Here is a 20,464-nt window from a genome sequence, read left to right as displayed (position 1 = left end):
TGAAACAGAAACATGCGGTCAATATATGAACTCATTTAATTTAGTAGTTTATCTATTTTATGATGAACCAAACACATCAGCTGTACAGTAGCTACAGTATGTGGGTGTGAACACTGGTAGATTTATCTGCAGCAGACAGGCAGTGGGAGTTATATCGTGGAAAAGAGTTCCATCTTGTGGCAGCAGGACCTCATATCTAAAGATTGGTTTGGAAACTTAGATCTCAGAGAAAATGTAATGTGAAGCAACAGCATTAAGATTGAGATGCTGAAATGTGACCACACATTGATCTCCACATCCAGTTTGCGTTTATATATAATATTGTGACGACCCGTCCTGACTGAGCTCTCACTTCCTGTTTTATTTTTATTTTTCACTCTCTCTGTTCATGAACTCCAGTTTCCCTTCCTCCCATTTTCACCAAAAGACCCACATTTGTTTTGGGGCCATTTTTGCCACTTCACAAGTGGGACACTTAATGCTCACATCCATTTTATTCAGTCTACAAGAAGCCCTGAGGAGCTGCATCATTGTCTGTAGTGGCACACATCCGTATGCTGTGATTTTCTGCATCCTTGTGTGTGTGAGGGAGGGGTGAACTTAGGAAGGTGGTTGGGGGGAGGCCAGGTTCGTCTGCTTCAGGTGAAGGTGGAGTTTATAGTTGCTACCCAAACTAAGCTTTGCCATTATTTAACCACGGTTGGTAATTGTAGAGGCTTCTGTAAAATATTTTCAGCTGTGGCCTCACATCTAAATGACCTGCTATGTCCGAGAGTGACCGTTAAATGGGCTCAGGCTGTTCTTCCAGAGGAAGCTTCTGATGGAACAGATCTTCCAATCTCTTATTTTTTAAAGCAACTTGATTGTCATCAGAGTGGAACCAGAGGTGACTTTGTTAACCTACAAAGGAACTAAAGCAACAGACAGAAAGAGAATAAAAAAAGAGGAAGTACTGTAAATCTTTATTTTATGCTGCAACATTTGTACAGATGGGCGTTTAGATTGATCTTCACTTCTCATTCCCTGGTGTCAAATATTACAATACATCCTGGTCTCTACTCAGACCAAACCAGAGCAGGTAGCTTTACCTGCATAACATGAAGAAGACAATCACCATAATGTGTCCTGGGCTCTAGAGCGTGGTGGTATCTGAAGTATTCAACTCCTTTTACTCAGGCCAGGAAGGTGTTGACCATTAAACAACTTTTTTTTTTTTTTTTTGTAAATACATTTTGAAGAAATGCCCAGAAACGTTGCAATTCTGTGTCAACATAACTATAGTGGTCAAATTGATAATTAACTTTAAAAAAAGCAACATTAAATATCTACTGAGAAACATCACTACTTTCAATTCTTTGACTCAAAATAACATGATTTAAAAATTTATATTTACAGGGTATTCAGTCAGCACAGCATAAAAAAATACTACCTAAGCGTAGTTCATGAAGTGCTACTTGTGTATCTACAGCTGCAAGGGCTTAAAAATACTTTGTTTGGGGTTTGCACATGCACAGGTTATAATGTTAACAGTTCACAGCAATGCATATTGTCACAGTCTAAATATAGCCTAGCTAGTTGGAGCCGAAACGGGTCAAAACCAAATTTACTTGGCAGTGGTCGGAAGACAAACAGTTCATGAAGCTCCAGAAACTAGCAGGACAGAAATACAGATGTTCATCAATGCTACACAAACGCAGGAAGTAATGAGACAAAAATGAAAGCAGTTTGGAATTTCATAATAAAAGCGGGACACATCTGTGATATTTTTCCTCTGTTCAGCAGATATGTCACACTCCTAATTACACACACTGCCCCCCAGAAGACAGATGAGGGAGAGCTGGACACTGAGGGAACCTGAGGTAGCAAAGCCCAAATCAAATACACTTTGGAAGCACTGATAAAAAAAGAAAAACAATGCCTATGCGCATTAGTGCATTTTTTTTCTTGAGACCTCATAATTAAAACATTTTACACTCTGGAGTCAAAGCTACTCGACACAATTATACACAACAAAACGATCATGCCAAAACTTTCCTAGTTCAACTTTCTTTAACAAGTTCTGGGTCCTGAGAAACATGATCCTAGTTCCAACCCAGTGACTGTATACAAAGATGGCCGACATGACAGCTCCTCAAAAAGTGAAGCCCTATGCATCTGGGGCGCCCTCTGGTGGCTGGCTACATTACGTGTCATAAACCTCCACATTGGCAAATGTAAAATGGATTAAACTGAAAAGAAAGAACACGTCCAATAAAGTTTTCTCAAAGATGTTTCTGTCACACTGGTGTTTCCTATGAGTTTTGTTTTGAATGGTCATTTGATGCTTCATGATCACTGCTTATGGTTGCTATACTATTTTGGCTTCATTTTTACAGCGTGGGAGGAAGTGGAGACAAGTCGTCCATCTTTATATATAGTCACTGGATCCAATTTTCAGATAATTAAAAAAGGTTGCATTTTCAATTACACCCATGACAATATACACAAGCTGTAAAATTATAGGAGGGTATACAACATTATTCATAAAAACAAAGATGATGCTGTCATTTTGAATATCAGAACAAAGCGTAAAACTTACCGGTATAAGTATGCAGGTGGTGTGTTATTCTCCCAAGTATTAAAACAACAGTGTATATACAAATATATACATCCTAACAATACATTCCTAGCAGAGGCGTTTTTCTTTTTCCCACCATTTTGCAAGATTTTAAAGTAATATATTTTTTTTAGGTATTTTCTATTAAGAAAGGAAATTCTTCAAATAGTTAATAAAACCAATGAGTCTTCCTCTTCCATGTAAAACGTCAATGTACTGTGGCCTTTTCAGTCCAGAAAGATTTAGAAAAATTCTTTGTTTAAAAAAACAAAAAAAAATCTAAAAAGTCAATTAGTTCATTCATATTTGGATTTTTTTTTTTGGCGAGCCTTCAGATATTGGTTTAAAGAAAGGCCTCGGCTCGAGTGTCCAGCTTCAGGCTCCTCAGTAGACGCGGGGAATGATCCGGTAGCGAACAGTCCGGCAGTACTCGTCCCACGCTGAGCCGTACTTCCTCCTGCAGTCCCTCATGTCACGGGAGTCTCGATGAACGAGCAGTATGATGAAGTAGATCATGTAGTACCACGGCAGGAGGTGGCTGAAGCCTGAGACAGAGGACAGAATAGAGAAATTAACCTGTATGTACATTTTTATCTCATCTGTCCACGAAATAAGTTCAAGTTCTCCAAAAGAAATCAATCTCTACACTAATCCTTCATGGTTTCCAGTCTGTTTAACTTTGTTTACACATTTTAGACCAGTGAACATCAGGAAGGGAAAGTGAAGATGATCTGACTCTTGGATCCTGAACAGTTTTGGTTATTAAAATACCAGTTGTAGTTAAAAGCTGCCCTTTACAACGTTTCAGTTCATATTTGATCTCAAAGCTTTGACTCACCACAGGGCAGGGACCAGGCCAGAGCCATCATCAGGTCTCCCAGGTAGTTCGGATGACGCACCACACCCCACCATCCAGACACCAGGAGACTCTTCCCTGTCGCTGTGGGGATCGTTTTCAGATCTGGAGACACGACAAAGAAGAGAAGTTATAGTCGGAAAAGGTACGACTGCTATTCACAGTATTTGTTGTGCAATTTTATATGATATTTGCTGTTGATTATATATTTTGGGCATTTTGTACAGAGTGTTTCATGCTGAAATTAGAAGCATGCCAGGTTTTTGAAAATGCTGAATATAATTATAATTACTTCATTTCACCTCAGCTATATTCAGATACTGAATTTATATATGATTTAGGCTTAGTAAGTTACTGTTCATTAAAAACACACTGTAGCTTGTTTCCACCACTGTTGAGAACTCTATTATTTCCACGCAAGTGACTGTGATCGAGACTGATAGAGATATCAGACACTAGTGACATCTCAAAACAGGAACAGGACATAGCCGTACACCAGCAGAACAACTTACGGGACAGTTGGGGGTCTGATGGGTCTCTCCTGAAGGCGTTCTTCTCAGAGTTGGACTTTCTGAAGATGTAGAAGCCAAGAACTGAAAGAGTGAGAGACCAAGAGAAAACGTTAGCTAAACCACACAACCGAGGGGATACATATACATCCTCTCTACTTTTGAAATGAGAAAAATGTAGAGCCTCAGAATTATTTATATCTTAATTAACTTTAGCTTAAATTTATCTGAGATCATTAAATGACAATATCTGTGCAAAATATAAAGATAAAGCAACAGCAATGACAACAAGTCAACAGCTCTTTGTGACGCCAAAAATGTCAATCCTGAAGTCAGACAAACAGTAAGCTCAGTTCGATGCTCAGCTCCTACTCACGTTTGAGTGTGACGATGGCTCCAACAACTGGGAGGCTCAGTGAGTTGGGGTGGCTGACCAGGTAATAAGCCTGCAGGGTGTAAGTAAAGGGAACCCACACCAGATCCCCAAAAGCCAACATGAAGCCAAAGCCATCATGCATCAAGTCCATGGTGGTCAGGATGGCCTCCTGGGAAAGACAGACACAATCAGCCATTATTCATTAGGTCTGAACACATGTGGTTTTATACAGTTAGGTCCTTTATAGGATGTTTACCTGACAGGTCATTTTCAATGTTTTACTAACTAAAGATCACATTTTGTCAGGCTTACCTCATTCCAGAGGCCGTCCACCACATAGAGCAGCTGGAAGACATTGACGAGGATCATGCTGTATGATGGAGCATCCAGATGGTGCAGCTTCATCTCAGCCAGAGCCAGCGCAAAGTTGATCAAACACTGAAAACAACCAGAGACACAAGAAATGCATCATTGTCATCACTTCCTAATCATCCTGAGTGATCTGTGGCAATTTTTGGAGATGCTGATGAACAGAAAAACAACCAGTGCATAAAACAGAACAGAAGCTTCCTCGTGTGGTCATGCTAAGGGTGATCAGTGCGGCCATGCAACATGTCTGAGGTTACAAAGTGATGTGTGTTGAATATGACTAGGTCTCTAAAAAAAACGCACAAGGTCGCATTTTCTCTACTGTCAACATGTTAAAGGTACAGTTTGGCTGATTTTTTTTTTTTTTTAAACAGTGTGTTATAGTGTTGGGGGATTTCATTTTGATTTGGTGTATCCTCTAGAATCTCTCACTGACACACACACCCACACACATAGACTGAGTAAAAAAAAACATAATTTGGTCTTCATGGAAACAAATGTGTAAATTTGCACACAGAGCGGAGAAGTGAGATCACAAGTGGTCATAGCTTTTCCATAATAGTATTTGCTGATACTGGCGTTCTGCACATACATGCAAATATATCATAAATCTGATGTTGTTGGGGTGACGGTGGCCAAACATTTAGCATATCGCCCAACCCAAGTGTCCCATAACAACTCACCCAGCCGATCAGTCCAGGACGCATCTCACAGAAGAATTTCAGATCAAAGTCTTTGATGCGAGGGTTGAGCTCATGTCCTTTGAAAAAGTCATAAACTACATTGCCTGGGGACGGAATACATGGACAGGGGGGGGAATTTGAGTGTGCAAATTCAAAGTAGACAATTCAAAATATAAATAAAACAGACTGATTCTGATTTGTGAGTCGTTTACTCTGGATGTTTCTGCTTACCAGAGTTCCCCCCCTGTGCCAGCTGCTCAGGGGCAGCGTAGCGTGAGCGGGCATACAGATAGACGCTGAGCAGGACGGAGATCAGGAATGAAGCCACGGCGAGCTGCAGGAAGTGGCTGTGGATGTAGGTGAGGTCAACACCCTGGTGCACGGCTACTGCCACGGCTACGGCACTCACCATGATGGCAAAGAAACCTGTTAGCAAACCGAGCAGGTTAGAAATAAACATGGAGAACTGTAGGGAATACAGTTTGGAAGTTAAACTCAAACAGCTTTAAATTAAATTAACACAACATAGAGACTAAATATATACTGAGATGGCAGGTGTGAAAGTTACAGTCAGTGAGCATTGGTTCACACAGCCTCACCATTGGTTCTGTACTTCAGCCTCTCCCCAGACCTCAGTGGCATTCCCTCGCTCAGCTATAGACAGACAGGTAGAAGATAATGACATTAACAGATGACAACATGTATTTTCATCATGTGAGGGTCACTCACTTACAGAAAATCACAAGCGCGGTCACACCCACTGGATATGGACCCACTCCATTATGACATTTTAGCTCACAGAAGGTGCAAATGCCAGAGCTCCATGGGATCCATTCACAGTTGGTCAATGGCAGTCATGCTGCTTTCATACATGAACTGCAAACCTCAACTTTCTCACATGTTAACAGGAGGAGCTGTATGTGAACACAAATGTCTAACTGGATATTAAACTGTTTACTCTGCCAGCTTCGTAGAAGTCTGTGGAATGTCTGCCTGTGTGAACAGAGATGGTCATTTTCTGTAGAATTCAAAGCGAGCAAGTGGGCATGTAGATGATATTACCCGTTCCTCATTGAAACCATATCAGAGTATTTCTATGTCTGAACTCAAACAATATCTAGTTGTCTGCAGTGGGAAAGAGCAACTCTGGATTTCATCTGGAAGTCATATGTAAACAGTCAGTTCACAAGCTTCATTGAAACTCTTCATTTCATTCAAGTTCTTTTTTTTATCAACTTTTAATCTAAGAAAGTAAAACTTTAACTGAAACTCACAATAGAAAATGGTTGTATTGGATTTATAATTTAGATTAGCACAGACTAATCTAATTTAGAGGAAGACATGACAGAGGACAAAGACCTTGCTTTTTCCTGATCAATAATCAAATTGGTGCCTCATGCCAGAGCGACTTAATTAAAGAAGTCATGCGCCAGTTCATGTGTGTTTCCTGTATGGTCACACAAAGTAGCACATAGTGACTACATAGAGCTGCTCAGCTACCACCTTGCCTAAGGCCAGTTCATAGTTTCTGCTCGACTATAGCAAATTTGGACCACACGCTTCTATTCATTCTACAACCAAGGTGATGCATATGTGAACACGTGGTGTGTGCAACTGCTTCATAAGAATATGAAAGACGGTTATTGAACACTACAAACATACACATACTGGTAGGCCTGTTATAAAACAGATTATAAAGAAAAGATCATTTCGGACCTGCAATGACCAGTTCAAATTTAAAATATACAGTCTAGAAGCGCATCAGACCGTCTGAAGTGGTTTGTCTCATGATCAAGCAGAGGACGATCACTGTCAGCTTGACTTATTGCATGTCCCCTGGAGCCATCACTAAAATGAGTCAGTGATGTCACGATGTGTTGGTATGTAGAGGATGATGGCAACAAAGCATCTGGAAAGGTTTTGGGTTTGAAACAGTAGATTGCAAAGTAACAATCACAGGTGACGCTGTTGTCTTCGTACCATGCAAGCTGAATTAGAATATATTCTAAGAAATTTAGTGTCATGTCAAATTCATTCAAACTTTTTTTGTTTTTAAACCGTCAGCCCTACATACCGGTGCATATGTATTTAACGTGGAAACATGCAAAGGGTCCATGCAGACCACCAGTCCTTATGGACAAAAGGAAATGGAAAATTTGAATGTGCAAAAGAAAAAACTGCACTGTTGATGTTACACACTTGTGTGTAGTGATGACAGCTCTTTTCACACACCTTTCCAACAGGTAGGACATAGAGCAGGGCCTGGAAAAGGATCCAGAGGATTACAAAGCCAAGGGCCTTGACATCCCAAAAGGCTTCAAGAGGGGGCAGAGGTGGCGGGAAGTTGAGCAAGCTGGGGTCCTCCAGGTTAACTTGGAACACCAGGAAGAGAACCCAGGACGGCAGAAAGAGTAGCCACAAATATGCTCCTGGAGGAATACAAAAAACTTGCTTTTATCATTTACTTTCTGCATGTCCAACTAAACTACCATCATATGGACAAACACACACAGTGATTATACACAGAAAACTGTTATTATCACCAACATACTGCCATGTATGTTGGTGATAATAAGCTGTGCAGTTTATTACAAATTTAATACAGCAATATAACATCTTAGGTTTGTCCAATTCTCCCATGGATAAGAAAAAAAAGAGGAAAATAAATGAATTAAATTAAATGTCACTGATTTAATTTGTGGTCTTTAACAGCAATACACTTTTACAATCTAAGATTGACAAACTAAACCTCCTGTTCATTTTGTACCCTACCTATCTTTCCTCCAAAGTCCAGTGGGGTGGCGAGGGTGGCAGCAGGAGGTGCAGCCTCCTTGATGACCTCCTTCTCCTGCTGCTCTGCCACGATTGCGGCCGCTTTAGCTCCTCCATCATCTTTCCTGCGGCGCAGATTGTATCGGCCCTGGTTCCTCTCAGACTCAGCCTCCATCTCTGCCTCGGCCTTCTGAAGAAACATTCAGGTTTATTCAGGATTCTAGATTGTTAGAAACGAAAAATTTCAAGGAAGGTTCTTCCAAAGCTTTCTCATGCCAGGGCTCCAGAGTGTGAGCAAAAATTTGTAAGGTTTGACTAAAAAAAGTTCTTTGGTCACAGACAGACAAACAGACAGGGAAGAAGAGATAAGAGAGGGGAGCTTGTCAATGTGAACGACTGCCAAAGCAAAACCATCAACACTACTGCTTCAGGATCAGAACAGAAGAACTGGTTGGTTTGCACCGTGTCACAGTCTCCTGTCTGGGTGTGCTCCCTCCACACTGCTGCCTTGTGCTCACTTTAAATAAAAACAGCAAAACTAATCAAAGCTATTATCTATGTATATGACCTGAGCCGCAGAGAAGTTAACATGTGTTGTTTGATTTGCTGGAGAGTTTATGAAGCAAGCATTTAAACATACTGGATAAAGAGTCCAAGAGTGCACTCAATTCACCTGCTACACACATAAGAGTGGGTTTCAGTGACCGGAATGATCCGGAATCATGATCTAACAGATGAATAAATGTGACTGTCAGTTTGTGTGTGAAGAGCAATAGATATGAGCAGACACACACGCAAACACAACCCTTGAGGAAACACTGGAATACTCAGATAATATAATAAAACCTAAAAAGCTCATCTAAATCATAACCATCCCAACCTGTTTACTGAGCTAGTTACACGTATTCTGGGCCAAACGTTAAATACTTGTTCAGGCGCAAATTTTGTTGACAGAGCCAGAGAGTCCATTTATGTAGTCTTTCGGTTGTGTTTGGTTTTATTTTATTTTGGATTTTTTAATACTATTAATTCTAATTCACATGTCAGACTAAATAGTCTTAAGAATTATAAGTTCATTGGTCTTTGAAAGGATGTACTGTATCTTATTATGCCATAATATAATCATTATATCAGTGGTCTAAACTGGTTTTAAAATGAGGACAATAATAGAATTTATCGCAATAATTTCTCCAACAATATATCATCCAAACAAATCGTTATCGTGACAGGCCTACCTCGTTTTTTTCAATAATGCACCAAGTGAGAGGTCTCCTTACAGTTTCCAGCTTTAGTTCTTTATTTCATATGCATGCAAAATTTGTATTAGATACAATGAAATATCCTTAACTTAATAGATATTGAATACATTTCATTTAGCTGACGCTTTTATCCAAAGTGACTAAAGGCCGGCGCATGCTTCTGCGTTTTCAGGGACACGCAAGCGCAAGAGCCCCTTGCGTGCCTCTTGCGTGCCTCGCCCAATTTTTCTGACTATACGACAAAGCTACGCAGGCCTCACGCAGCCCCCAAGGCTGTGATTGGTCTGCTAACTACATCCTTTCCGGAGTCACATTTCCAGTTTCATGCCCCATAATACCGGCAGAAACCACGGAAGATTTAGAAGAAGGAATATGGACCAAATAGAAGAGCGTTTGGCAGAAGAGATCCGAAAGTATGATCACTTGTATAACCCGTCACTGACTGGCGGATTTGTCCGCCAGAAAAAGGCTATGAGAAGCAGCAGTGGCGAGGTAAATAAACAGTCGACGACTGCCACACACAAAGAAGGCGTCTCTAAGGCCGTCTTCGATAAAAAACGTTACTCCGCCTAGTGTTCTGGCGGTGAATTGCTTTGCAGCATGCGTAACCCTTGGAGAACCATGAATTAAAACGACTCCGTCGACACCGCTGCCTGAAAAGCCGCAGCCGCAGTTGCAGAAGCATGCGCCGGCCTTTACAATAAGTGCATCAACCCTGAGGGTACAAACCCAGAACAACAAGAGTCCAGAAAGTACAATTTCTTTAAAAATAAAGCAAAAGTACAAAGTTCTATAAGTAAGTGCCATTTAAGTGCTACTAAATTGTTAGTTTCGAAAAATCATAGTATCTTTTTTTTTTTTTTTTTTTAATTTAACTTTGTTGATGCGGGCCAATTAAAAATTGGATGGCGGGCCGCAGTTGGCCCGTGGGCCACAGTTTGGACACCCCTGGTCTAGACAGGGTGGCCCGCCATACTCCAATTAGTCCCGGGACAGTTTTTTTAAGAGGCAATTTTTGGGAGTTCTCATAATAATAAAATAGATCTCCAACTTGGTGTGTGCAATGCTATCTTTTTACTGTCCATGTAGACAGTCAGACCTCATAGTTTTGGCTGCGGACGTGGCACGCAATGCACTGATCACTCTTGAGTCTGCATACCTCAGAATCTGTTGTGCATGAGAGTGAACTTAGTGCGCATGAGATTGAATAAATTCTGTGGAAATGGTGATAGTATGTCTTTTAACAACAACATATTTTGTATATACTGAATAAAATGTCTTTTAATGGATTTTCAGTAAAAGAGGTGATCTTGTGTCAAATCATGAGCAATGATAAGAAATCAAATCCAACAGTAAACTTCCCTCCCTTACACATTCTCAGCTCTGTGGGATCGGAGTTAGTTAAACTTTTCCTGTCAGTCGCCCCTGCTCCCTAGATGTCTAGAAAATTCCGAAAGCTGGGAGAGTAAAAAGGCTGCACATGTTTGAATATCATGTGACTGACTAACTAAAGCACAATCTTGGGAGGTGAACCTCTCAGTTGGAAAAACACATATGCAAACACACACATAACACAGTGCCCCTCGCATGTGCACATCATGACATTCCAATGGCTCTAACCTGCCTCAAAGCCTATTCAATAAGGAAAGGCCTTGCCTGGAATGCATGTTATTTTGTTGTTTTTCTGTCGACTTATTTTGTAAAATACATTTCAGCTCAAGAGAAGTGCCAAATAGAAAAGGCTTGAGAATTAAAAGCTGGCATAAATAAATATCTCCAGGCATTTTCATACTTTTTTCAAAATGTTTCTTTCACTTGAATGTGTTTGTGTTCGAATGTATATTTACACACTACCCATTAAAAATGTAAACATTCATCTGAAAGTTAAGGAGTTAAAACTATCAGGAGCTCCAAATACATGAAGAGATTTCTAAATACAAAACAGAACTCACCTCATTTACTTTGTTAGCCATGTCATTCTCCTCATGTTTATTGTTGCTATTGTTCTCAGCGGCCATTGTCTGTTGCTGCACATCAATGAGGGGAGAGTGATGGAGATGGAGACAAAGAGGGAAGGGGGAAAAAAGCACAACGTGAGGACCAGACCCAGGGAACGTGACACTGTTGTGCTCAAAATCTGAACAGAACCTGACGTTTCCCCACAATGAAAACGCACTGATGCGATAGGAAAACTGACGATGATCAGGATCATGCCCGACAATTCTAAGAAGAGCAAGACGATATGACCAAAACTTATATCAAGATAAAAGCTAAATGTCATATCATTATTATTTTTAAGTTTGAAGACCCACGCTGATGATTTAAAACTTTTTGTAGACCGGTAAAGACAAACAATTATCGTACATACTCACTTAAGCATTATCTTATGTGTTATATTGCTATTGACCAAAATTATATTGCAAAAAATTCAGATTTTGATTTATTGCCCAGCTTTCATTAGTAGAGCTTCTTGAAATATATATACTGCACAACTTCAACTTTTAACATGGAATCATATGATATATCTCATCTACAGTGACATTTCTATATATACTTTCAATCTGAAATGAAAATAATCTTTGCTGTCTTTGAGATCAACAACCTATTTCTATATGTCATATAGTCCCTGTTTCAGTGGACACTGCACAGGACCTTATAAAGCCACAACAAACCAAGATCAAGCCATATTGCATAACACTAAAGTGGGATTATACTCTTTGACTTGTATGTCTGACGTTTGAAGAGAGTTAGTGTTTTCCCTAGGTCCCTAAAAACACATGCTCTTTCTGACGACATGAGCTCTTCTATCAAAATCAGTGCTGTAATAAGAGAATGAGAAGTGGGAATTACCAGCGCGCCTAGCCTGACTTCCAACTTTGTGTCCTTATTGGAGGACAGCAAACTCTCTGTTACCGCTGCAGCAGCGACAGCTGCTGTGCGAGAGGATGAGCGCCGAGTGGTCCTTCCTGGGGAGCGGGAGCGGCTGCGACGACGGCCTGGGGATCGAGAGCGGGAGCGGGAGCGGGAGCGAGTCTGGAAGCCAGAAAAGTTCTGAAAGAAAACAAGTGATTGAAACATGAGGAGACGTTAGTAAACATTGGTAAAGCTTAAATATATTATAAATATGTCTTACTAAATGGTAAATAGAAAACAAGTATTCATAAAGAGACTATTAAACAGTTGGGTCAAGAAAGTTCATCAATAATGCTTCTGCAATAGAATGACATGTTTCCAAGTAATTTTATCCATATTTATTAATGTTCAAGAACTGAATTTTGTTGATCTATTTTCAAAGTAATATTTAATGGTTTGAGCATTGTTCATAAACAGTATCACTGCCATTGGGCCTTTGCGATGACAGGAAAACAATTTTTATTTATTATTTTGAAAAGAGAGACTGAAAAATATATATTTACATAGCATATGCCATATAGTTCTATAGACTTTAAAGGTAATATCACATTCTTTGAGTCTCTACAGTCTGAACTACTGATCAAAAGACTGAGCATCTTCCACTAATATCACTCAAATCACTTACCTTCCATCTTATCATCTTGAAACTAACTTATATAAAAAAATTTTTTTAATCTGGTTCAAATCTACACTACATTTTAACCAATGAGAACGTCGAGAGTTAACCCCAACACACAAACAAATATTTTAACCAAGACACTGCACAACAAATTGTTTAAAGCAAGACATTGAAAAGAGCAAGTAAACATGTCTGTGTCACTGTTTCTACCTTGATGTCTGGCTCCTTGAGCTCCAGCTCTGTGCCGTCCTTGTAGATGACAGTGTAGAGCTGACTTGTGATGTCAAACCCTTGGACCTTCACCTCATAGTACAGGCTGCTGCCAGGCCAGCGGCCCATCACCTTGTCCCCTCTCTGATACTTCACACTAGGCATCCTCATTGACCTGGGAAGGGTGAAACCCAAACAGATAACGAGTGAGAGAAAGTTTTAAGACGGTGATAGAGAGGGCAGTAAATACAGAAACACGAAGACACCAGAGTAGACAGACAGTAGACAGACAGGAGACATGAGGGACGAAAAAACAGGCAGGAAGAGAAACCCAGAAAAAAAGGAGATAAAAGATATTAGTATGAAAATATGTTTTGTTAAAAAGTCTTTCAAAAAGAAGTGGAGACCTCTGAAGATAATCCAGCTCCTGATAAAAAGCTGAACAATGAACAAGCATGTAATTCTACCTGCTGAAAATGTACCGCAACGAAAACAAGCTCTTTCAGTGAGCACATACAGATTACAGTTTGAGCTGCAAAGATGCTCCTGAGCTAAAAAAAAGATACGATAACATAAAATTCCTATTTTGATCACAAGACCAGAAATGTGTTAATGATTCTGACCACAACATAACAAACAGCTACAACCAGTCAAGATCAGAATCCAGGAGGGAATTTCTGAACTACAAAGAATAAATAAACGTTGTGTGAATCTTCTTAGCCGATTTCGGTTTACTGTTTATATCGGAGTTAAGGATACATGAGCTATATCACATTTTTTAAAGATTTTATTTATTGTGATTGTTCTATGCACACATGCTGTTGTGAAGCTTTTAATATGATGTAATTTGTTTTGCTCTTAAAGCTCTGAAGGCATATTAGTGCCTAAATGTCATCTTACTGAATATGTTCTGTATTGCATCACCATCAAAGTGTTCCTGCTTCAGCACACGTGTTTACACTCCTAACAGTAGAGAGCATTAGCTATACAAAAGAGTCACGTTACTTTCACTTCATCTAGTTTGGATTCATTCAAGTGAAGGAATATGAATTAAACTAGAAATATTAACTCTAAATTTAAATCATTGCTTCATCACACACCTCGGTCTGTTCTGTTTATCGTCAGGTTTAAAAACCGTGTCTGTGTTTATACACCTGATCAAACGAGCGGCCTCTTGGTTAACTACTTCAATACCGGGCAACCTCACACTTTAGAATGACTAAATCCTCGTACTATGCAGGAAACAATGAGGTGGGCCAGGCAAGGTCAGCATTGTGGAACATTAGGGACTAGGGAGGCTCAGTGTCTAGAAAACCAGCACACTACTGCAGAACTGCTGACAGGTCTGTCCCCGCTTGGTTTACCCAAAGCTGTCTGCCTGAAAGAGCCATTTAAGTCACAGCCGACAAGAAAGGGTTTTTAGAGCAGCTACTGTAAAAGTTTTGTTACACTTGACTGTGGCTGTTTGCCAACTCAGGCAACCACTTTGAAGAGGGCTATGAAATATAGCAGGGCAAATAGCTGTGGTATCAAAAGGTTAGCTTTATGACTGAACAGCAGTTAGGATCTGTGGAGAAACATGATATATTTCAAAGCTGCAGAAAACAGTTTCTACATGACTGGCAGCGGAAAAGTCATAGATTGTGAAGTTAACCAATGCAGATATACTTTTGTGTTAAATGGAGCTCATTCATAAAAAACATTCAGCAAGGTAAAAATTAAGCATGTTAATGTTTCTGTTTCTGTAAAACACTCTTCAATCTCATCTTGCCATTGACCACATTTGAATATAGAGAAAGCTAAAACTAGTCGGAATAGTGAAGCTTTAACAAAAAACTCAGTTACTAGATGGATTAAAACAAAGACTTCAACATACTCAAGAAAACTAACTTTGGCTATAGCAAAACATATCTTAGCCACACACTAAATATACAGCCTCTCATCAGCCGCTTTAATTAAAAGTCCAGTGGTTAAGCCACATGCTTCAGTAAAGACCAGGTAGTGAGGGTTATAATTAGAGGTTATAATTGGTTGTTCGGGATGTGCTTTTAAACCCTTTATTTAAAAAGAAATTGAGATTACAAAAATGCCATTAAAGATAAACTTGAGGACCTGAGCTAAAAAACAAAACAACTCTGGTGCACAATTCAATCCGACGTCTACATCACTCTCTTATAAACCTTTATACACACTAAATAACAGCAGGGAATTGGCTCACCAGGTTCACTACATACAGACACTAGGAATCAAACACATGCAGTTAACCCTTAGTCCACTGGTAATTGATCCAATCCTGAAAAACACAAACATCCAACACATCTGTGTGAAAACCACCTCAGTAAGACACACCCAACGTCAGTCCCTGTGCTGCTCTCCTGCCTCGTCTGCCCAGTTCCATATGGGATGTGAAAGTCAGGGTCGGGTCGTGACTGATGAGAGTTCCCCATCAGGTCCCAGGCTGATGACAGGGTCGGGCTCTACCGTGGGTGGAGTTTTTAACTCAAGCCAGGCAAACGACCCCCACACCCACCCCCCTAAAATCTACGACTGAGTCCATCTGGTATGCAGCCACTTCAGAATGTCAACAACACGAGGATTACATTTTTAACTCCCATCAAAGAGGAGCCAACCTGTGAAGTTCTCATGGCATGTACAATATTATTTAACAATTGCAGGGGATGAATGGTGGCTGGCGTGTTCACTTTGGTGCGCAAATAACACAAACTTTAATCATATATTAATGCAGATTAAATGCCAGATCCATGTAAACTAGACCATATTCAACTACTCTGTCAGTGAGTGTACTGTCCATCAGACCAGGTCTGTGGACCACACATTGGATGAGACAATCTAGGTGTTGTGATGACTCCTGTTTCCCAGTCGACATGTGTTTCCCGACTGGAAGCGTCCATAGAAATTCGCCGGTATGCAACGTTCTTGGGATGGGGAACTTAATTAAAACGTTCATTTACAAAACCAACCATTCAATTCTCAGTGTGGAAGTCTTTTCTCTAGTAAAACCGAAACAATGTGCGGGTAAATACTTGGGATAAAACCAAGATCTCACTTCAGTTTCGCCTGGCAATGTTACTATTTCTAACAGCCCGTCTTCTTCTCGTCAGAAAGGAGCTGGGCTCAGTACTGCCCCCTGAGGCCGGAGGCCCGCAGCTACTGGACGGTTAGCGGGAGCGTCGCTTTATGTGGGCGTTTTTACCACAACAGCCACAAGGGGCAACACTGAGTCAGTTTGACGGAAACCTAAAGCCGACAATGACAGATTAAAACGAAGCTTTATTTTGACAGTATTCTCGATTCAATGAGACAAACACGAGGACTAAATGTCTCCACTCTGCAGGTGCAGGTCTGGTTGATTTCCCTGCCCCCGGAAAAGAGCAGTGCACGGCCACCTCACAGCATAAACCTTTAACACCCATCAAGTATATATATATATATATCTTACTGCTTAACACACTAATGTATGTGTTGGTTTGGAGTAGCAGCTCATTCCTCTTCACACAACTCCATTCTGATGTGTAAGAGCTGGTTCTTTAACGAAATGCGGCTAAAGTTTGCGCTGTGGACTCCGTGGAGGGAAAACGTCAGGCGTTCAAACAGCGCTGGTGAGGAAACCAAACTCCCCCAACCGGTGGGCACGTCTGAGTTAGCAGGAGCGAGTTCAGCGAGGTTACACCGGCAGACCTATTTAAAGCATAAAGAGAAGACCGTGCTAATGTTAGCACCAAGGTCCAATAAAGACTTTAAGTAGGCGCCGTACAATGTCTTCAATGCGTACGGTTGCGTGGCGTTAATCTGGATGTTGAAGAATAGCCCGGACAACAGCGTAGTTAACGTCGCAGCACTATCAAGAGCCTTTTACTTAAAAAAATCACAAGACGCTGGTTGGAAACGTTGGCAGCACACAAGTTATGATTCCAGGAACTAGCCGGAGCCTGCAGCACCGTTACACAGGCAGCCTGAGTTAGCTTCGGCTAAACACCACTTTCCTAACAAAGAGATGCATAAAGCGATTTACCGCTGCGCATCATGCACACAGCAGGTCCCGCACGGCTGCACTCACCTTGGTATTAGGCGGCTAATTCCAGTGCGAGGACGCGATGAGATATTCCTTCAAACACGAAGGGATTAATAAATCTTCTTTATTAATTTTTTAAAAACGGTCCCTGCTCACGTTGACGTAGGTCTCCTTCTCCCTCCCTTTCTGAGCTTAACCCACCAGTCAGCAGGAAGGCGCGAAGGACGCCGATTGGCTGGCTCAGCGTTCATTTCAAACGGTACTGCAATCTCATTGGCTGTTGGAGGATTTGAGCTCATCCGGGGTGGGTTTTAGGGGGGGTCCCGATTACTTTGTTTACTGGTGTCAAATTTCCATCCGACAAAATGTAAGAGGTGAAGAAATATAATATATAGAATAAATACCTCACACAATATAAAACTATTTATGAATATATCTAACAATATAAACACTTTTTTTATAAATATATTACACAAAAGAACCTTTATTTATTAATATACAAAATACACTTGATCTATTAATATATTTTGTATGGATATATTATTTAAAAATATATTTCAGAAAATATACACTTTACTCACAAATATATCACACAAAATAATCACTTTATTTTTAGATGTATTATACAAGACAAATACTTTATTTAGAAATGTATCACTTTGAATAAACACTTTTTATATAAGTAATATTTAATAATAATATGCAATTTCAACATTATTTTATTATTTAGTATGCTATAAAATTTAATTCAAAAACAAGAATTATTTTGAAATTGAATACAAATGTGCATCATTTAGTTAATTTCCAGTCCTTCATTTTATAAAGTGTACAAAAAAATAACACAGCGAGCAGAAAGGGGGAACTTACATCTGGTATACGTTACTTTGGGCAAGCTGTCACACACAATCCCCATTAAAATAACTTGGTGGTGTCAGTATTGTCGTGGTCTGAGCTTTTCGTGCAAAGTGGTAATTTTTATGCTGCACATACAAAAGTGCATCCATGAAATAATTTAATGAATATTTAAAGACACTTGAAACTGGCCGCATAATAAGCTATGGTCTGTCCTCATAGAGACCGTGACAGAGTGTAACTTGAACTGTGAAAGTCATATGTGCACTGTTATGAGATTATGGAGCCAATACAACAGCACAGGAAACATGTCTCAATGTTTCTATAAAATAAGTGCCTCATAATCATAACCTTATTTCAAATACTACCAAAAACTCAAATGTGTTTAGCAGTCTGTACAGGGTTATTGTCAAGGGGGGACTGATTTTTGTTGGATCTCATTGTGTGACCTGCAGAAAAAGTCTTAAGTAGGTGCCGTCCAATTTCTCACTGCGTAGAGGTTGCGTGTCGTTGATCTGGATGTTGAAGACTAGCACGACCAACACCGTGGTTAACGTCGCTGTATTCTCTTTAAATCATTCAGTTATTCTCAAGTATCTTTATAGCATAAAGCCCCTTCAGTGTTTGTGTCACACTGCCTTCAGCATTTGAATCAAGTCACTCAGACATGAAGTTTGCAAAGAAGAGTCAATAACAGCTGCATGCACACATGCGTGAGAGACGGTTGTGGCACACATACATTCAAACTCTCCAATTACAGCATCGGGGCTTTCTCAGCTTCCTCGTCTCTCTCTCTCTGCAGCTCGGGTTGTTTTCCTGTCTTGGTGCAGTGTTGGCCGCAGCACAGCCCCTCTCTGGTTGCACGTCCTCAAATGAACTGCAGATGCACTGCGTGGCCGCGCTGCGCTCAGCTCACAGGAAGTGACAGTTTGTGTGTTGTAAAGTGAAGCTACACAAAAACTTTTACAAGGTTCCTTTCATCTTAAAATGCAGTTTCTCTCCTCCCCTGCACACTAGAAGTATAGGAATGTTTCCTTGTTTCGGGAGTTTTTGCTGCTAAACTAATAAGCTGTATTCTAATGATTTTAAATTACACATTATGTTGTGTTTATGGAATCTGCTTTTTTGCTCTAACTTTAATAATGATAATTTTACTTTGAATGTTTTACAAAATACCACATCCACAAATCTAAATTCACAAAGTTAAAGCCTTTATTCTTATTATTTACTAAAAATCATTGTATAGTCATACTGTATTCAAATGGTAAACAAGGTAAATAAGGAAAATGTGCATGGTCCATAATTAGCCTGGAAAGTGTTCTCCCCAGAAAATTAAAGTTGCGGAATGAAAACTCAGATATTGCACAATCAAAAAAAAAGAATCCTCTGAGAATACTCCTTTAGCCAGGAATAAAGAAAAGTGCAAACCAAACCTCGCAGGATGGTAGGTACAAATCTTGGACCTCAGTTCGGTCATCCTGTCTCCCTCCAGCGCAGCAGCAGCAGTTCAGCTCTACTACAGGACAGCAGAGAGCACGCTCATCATGCAGGCTTGAAAAAAAAACTACTCAGTTATTCTTCCACTTCCTGTTCTCCTCCACTGAGGCGCTGTGCTGTAGTCAGACGTGTTGTCACATCAGACTCCCGCTGACCTGGTGTAACAACACACGTGGACGCACCAGGGAAGGACTGAGGTCGGCTGGGAATCCAACAGTCATAACTTTTAAAGGAAGAAATAACACAATCTTTCTATTGCAAAAGAAAAGTTGAATTCATGCGCCTAATTAATCTTGTTCAAGTTATTTAAAGTCATCTACCTACTAAAGTTATTCAAAAAATTCTATATATGGTGGTTAGGATGTCCAGTGCCAAGTTAGGTTCAATTTTGACCTGCAATACGTTAAATATTAATAAAAACTGAAGAAAGAGGCGATCAGTGCTCTGTTGCGGTCAGTGGGGTTGGGGCATTGTGCTTGCAGTCTGTGGACCAAGTTAAACATGTCTTCTTCCACACACTCACATAAACTGCAGCAGTGGTCAGTTAATCATTGATACATTTTTTTTTTTAAATTCAGTATATGGGACTTAGACACAGACCATAGAAGGGTGTAGCTAATGCTGATATCCGATTACAGAATTACCTCTTTAGCAAGTTGTCTTCAAAGTAAAAGCACAACATAATTTTTTTGCCGTAATGCTTAAAATTTAGCTTTTATTTTGAAAAGTAAAAATTTGGGACTGAGGATTGTGAGTTGCTTCACAGATCTTTGCTAAAGTGGAGATGCAATGTACAAATACAGTTAAGTAAGTCATTCACACTTAAATTCAGTTTCATTTGAGTAAAATGAGTGACCACAAGATTGTCACTGCAGATAAACCTGATAGGATGAGCGAAAACTTCCCCCTGCAACATAGAC

At 40.1% G+C, this 20,464-nt stretch overlaps 1 protein-coding gene across 4 annotated transcripts; it reads right to left on the bottom strand.

The window, feature by feature from the left end:
- Positions 1 to 940: 940 nt before the first annotated feature.
- lbr (lamin B receptor) lies at positions 941 to 19,576 on the bottom strand. 4 transcript variants are annotated; one of them, XM_053445017.1, is made up of 15 exons: positions 17,241 to 17,414; positions 16,623 to 16,861; positions 13,163 to 13,337; positions 12,271 to 12,471; positions 11,373 to 11,447; positions 8,162 to 8,351; positions 7,589 to 7,818; positions 5,989 to 6,043; positions 5,621 to 5,815; positions 5,390 to 5,493; positions 4,650 to 4,775; positions 4,338 to 4,506; positions 3,965 to 4,045; positions 3,435 to 3,557; positions 941 to 3,141 (listed from the first exon to the last, which is right to left on the bottom strand). In XM_053445017.1, exons 3-15 carry the CDS (start codon positions 13,331 to 13,333, stop codon positions 2,981 to 2,983), a joined length of 1,881 nt encoding a protein of 626 aa, XP_053300992.1. In that variant the 5' UTR covers positions 13,334 to 13,337; positions 16,623 to 16,861; positions 17,241 to 17,414; the 3' UTR covers positions 941 to 2,980. The 4 variants fall into 4 exon arrangements, with proteins under 4 accessions (XP_053300992.1, XP_053300989.1, XP_053300990.1 ...); XM_053445014.1 differs by lacking the exons at positions 16,623 to 16,861; positions 17,241 to 17,414 and adding an exon at positions 19,481 to 19,576; XM_053445015.1 differs by lacking the exons at positions 16,623 to 16,861; positions 17,241 to 17,414 and adding an exon at positions 19,481 to 19,574 and having other exon boundaries at positions 7,622 to 7,818.
- Between the last annotated feature and the right edge of the window lie 888 nt (positions 19,577 to 20,464).

The sequence above is a fragment of the Pleuronectes platessa genome, chromosome 17, assembly GCF_947347685.1.
Source record: "Pleuronectes platessa chromosome 17, fPlePla1.1, whole genome shotgun sequence".
NCBI lineage: Eukaryota > Metazoa > Chordata > Actinopteri > Pleuronectiformes > Pleuronectidae > Pleuronectes > Pleuronectes platessa.
The sequence above is the reverse complement of the archived record's forward strand: the minus strand, read 5'-3'. Positions and strand labels throughout refer to the sequence as shown.

Bases quoted from the DNA above. Each gene is read 5' to 3' on its own strand.
- lbr (XM_053445014.1), bottom strand. From the start codon at position 19,524: ATGACCGAACTGAGGTCCAAGATTTGTACCTACCATCCTGCGAG. The intron at 7,819-8,161 runs GTAGGGTACAAA...GTATTCCTCCAG, and splicing joins GGACTTTGGAGGAAAGATAG to GAGCATATTTGTGGCTACTC. The intron at 4,507-4,649 runs GTAAGCCTGACA...TGTCTTTCCCAG, and splicing joins TGGACGGCCTCTGGAATGAG to GAGGCCATCCTGACCACCAT.